Here is a 2,830-nt window from a genome sequence, read left to right on the forward strand (position 1 = left end):
GGTGGGGTCCCTGGTGGCAGGGACTGGGGGGTTGTTGTGGCCGGGCATGTCCCCCACCCCCCATACAATGGGGGAGAGGCTTGAGGGAAGGGATGGGGAGGGGTTCCCTGGGAGGAGGGTCCTTGGTGCACCCCAGAAGGGATGAGGGGGGTTCCCTGGGGGTGAGGGTCCCCAAGTCAGCCTGGGAAAGATGGGGGGGGAGGGGGAAGTCCCCTGGGATCCCCATCCAGGAAGTGTTGGGAGAGCTTTTCTGGGTATGGGGGGGGTCCCCAAGGAGGGATAGAGGGGTTCCCTGGGGATGGGAATCCCAGGACAGCCTGGAGGAGATGGGGGGGTGGGATCCCCAGGTATGGGGGTCCCTGCAGCCACAAGGCCAGAGCAGGAGGACCTGGGTTAGATCCTCGGCTACCGCAGGGTGGGCTGGGGGAGGGGGGGGGCTGGATCCTCATCCCCAGGGAATGGGGCTGGAGGTGCCTCCCGAAAGAAGGGGGCAGCAGCTCTTGGTACCCACAGATGGCCCTGGACCCCCACAGGTGGCCTCAGTGCTTTCACCCCTCTCCCCAAATCACAGAACTTGTCTCTGCTGGCGCCCGACGCCCTGGGAACCCAAACAGCTCTTCCCTTTCAGACAAGACCTGCTCTGCCTTTCCCAGCAGCAGCCCAGGGTTGGAATAACGACCCTAAACCCCCCCAACCCCCCCAAAAAAAACAGGTGACCCCAAGTCCTGCCGTGGTCAGACCCCATAGGGGTGGTTTATTGGAAGTGGGGAATAAACAGGAATCGCCACGTCCTCCGGCCCTCAACTCAGCCCCCCCCTTTGCCTTCTTCCTGGGAAATGGTGCTTCTTCCCAGCTGGAAAAAACACCTGGTGGGTTTTTTCCCTTCCTCCCTAAACTCCTCTCTGGAAACCTCGTCCCTCCTCACACGTTGGTCCATCAACAGTGTCATTTCTCCATCAACAGTGTCATTTCTCCACCGTGTCATTTCTCCACCAACAGCATCGTTCCTTCTTCTATCTTCCAGGTCCCTCTCGGGGGGGTCCCTGTGGGGCTGGGGGTGTTTGGCGTCACTGCCCCCCCCCGCAACTGCTTCAGCAATTAATATAATTTACTCCAGTGTCTCGTCAACGCTGACGAGAGGGGACAGGGTGTTGGGGAGGGAGGGTCAGGACCGGGCCAGCGCCGCCGCGCGCTGCAGCTGCTCGTAGGAGATGAACATCACCACGTTCCAGGAGCCAAGGCGCAGGAAGGAGGGGACAAACCTGTGCCAGGAAGGAGGGGACATCATGGGAAACCACCCCCTTGTGGACCCCACAGCCCTGCCTGGTGCCCTGGGTGGTGGCACATGGGTTGGGACGTTTGGGGCGGGCTGGGTGGTGTTAAGGGTGTTGTCAGTGGGGAGCTGGTCCACGCTGGTGTTTGTGCAGCTGGGTGCACTGAGTTTGGTGGTGCTCGGTGGGGACGTGTCCCCAAACTCACCCTTTGTAGAAGCCAGAGACCCCATCCTGCATGATCAGGGCCAGGATGCAGCTGAGCACGTTCCGGTACTGCCCGGGACCCGCGTTCATGTACCGCGTCTTCACCACGTCCACGGGAGATGCCACCACCGTGGCACAGAAACCAGCCCCAAAAGCTGCCACAAAGTGACAGGGGACATTGTCTGCGGGGCAGAGAATCACAGAACCATAGAAGTTTGGAAGAGACCTCAAAGAGCATCCAGTCCAACCGTCAACCCCACATCCCCATCCCCACTAAATCATCTCCTAAAGTGCCACGTCTGCACGGTTTTTGAGCACCTCCAGGGGTAGTGACTCCACCAGTGCCCTGGGCCTGGGTGGAGGATCAGAGGGACAGGGACACCCCCCAGCTGTGTCCCCCCTGCCCTGTGCCCACCTGTCATCAGCTGTGCCCGCAGCAGCGCGTCCTTAATGAGGTCGTAGGTGACGAGCTCCCCGCAGTTGATGATGGCGTTGCGGGCAATGTTGGGCAGTGTCCCTGTGCAGAAGGGTGGTGTCATTGGGGATGGTGGTCACATTCCCCCCTCCCCGGATCATGCCTGTCCCTATCTCATTCCCATCCCATCCCTGTCCCCATCCCCTTCCCAACCCAACCTCCAGCCCTGTTCCCACTGCTACGCTCATCCCTGTCTGCATCTGCATCCACACCCCATTCTCATCCCTGTCCCCTTCCTGATACCCATCCCTGTGCCCTTCCTTGGCCCTGTTCCCACCCCTATCCCATCTGCATCCCCCATCCCTCTTGCCATCTCCATCCAAGCCCTGTCCCCATTCCCATCCCATCACCATCCCTTTCTTACTTCCCACCCCCATCCCTGTCCCCACCTCACTCCCTGTCCCCTCCCTATCTGCTACTCCATCCTTGTCCCTGTTCCCTCCCTATCTCCACTCTATCCCACCTGCATCCCCTGTCCCCATCCCCATCCTGTCCTTGTCCCCCCTCCTTCCCACCACCATCCATGTCCTCATTCCCATCTTCATCCTTGTCCCCATCCCCTTTCACTTCATCCCTGTCCCCATCCCCTTCCTGTCCCCATCCCCTTCTTCACTCCCACCCTTATCCACGTCCCCATCCCTCTTCCCACCCATCCCTACCTCTCCAGAGCCCCCGGACTCCCTCCTCCCTGGCAATGGTTCTGTAGGCAGCCACGGTTCCACGGTACTGGCGCCCGCTCTCGGGCATCGCCCCGTGGGCCTGGAACCGAACCTTGACCACGTCGGTGGGTTGGGCACAGGCCACGGCCACTGCCCCCGTGGTGCTGCCCGCCAGCAGCCGCACCCACAGCCCCGTGGCTGCAGAGGAAGGGCAATGG

General features: G+C 61.3%; 1 protein-coding gene across 1 annotated transcript in view; it reads right to left on the reverse strand.

Moving 5' to 3' along the window:
• Positions 1 to 1,165: 1,165 nt before the first annotated feature.
• LOC104389045 (mitochondrial uncoupling protein 3-like) overlaps positions 1,166 to 2,830 on the reverse strand; it is a 3,482-nt gene continuing 1,817 nt past the window's right edge. The window contains exons 3-6 of the mRNA XM_009997987.1: positions 2,613 to 2,810; positions 1,894 to 1,995; positions 1,480 to 1,660; positions 1,166 to 1,262 (exon numbers count right to left, since the gene is read on the reverse strand). Of these exons, the coding sequence (XP_009996289.1) occupies positions 1,166 to 1,262; positions 1,480 to 1,660; positions 1,894 to 1,995; positions 2,613 to 2,810 (578 nt within the window). The remainder of the gene's footprint in view (positions 1,263 to 1,479; positions 1,661 to 1,893; positions 1,996 to 2,612; positions 2,811 to 2,830) is intronic.

Source organism: Chaetura pelagica, unplaced genomic scaffold, assembly GCF_000747805.2.
Source record: "Chaetura pelagica isolate M959 unplaced genomic scaffold, ChaPel_1.0 scaffold555, whole genome shotgun sequence".
In the NCBI taxonomy this organism is placed as follows: domain Eukaryota; kingdom Metazoa; phylum Chordata; class Aves; order Apodiformes; family Apodidae; genus Chaetura; species Chaetura pelagica.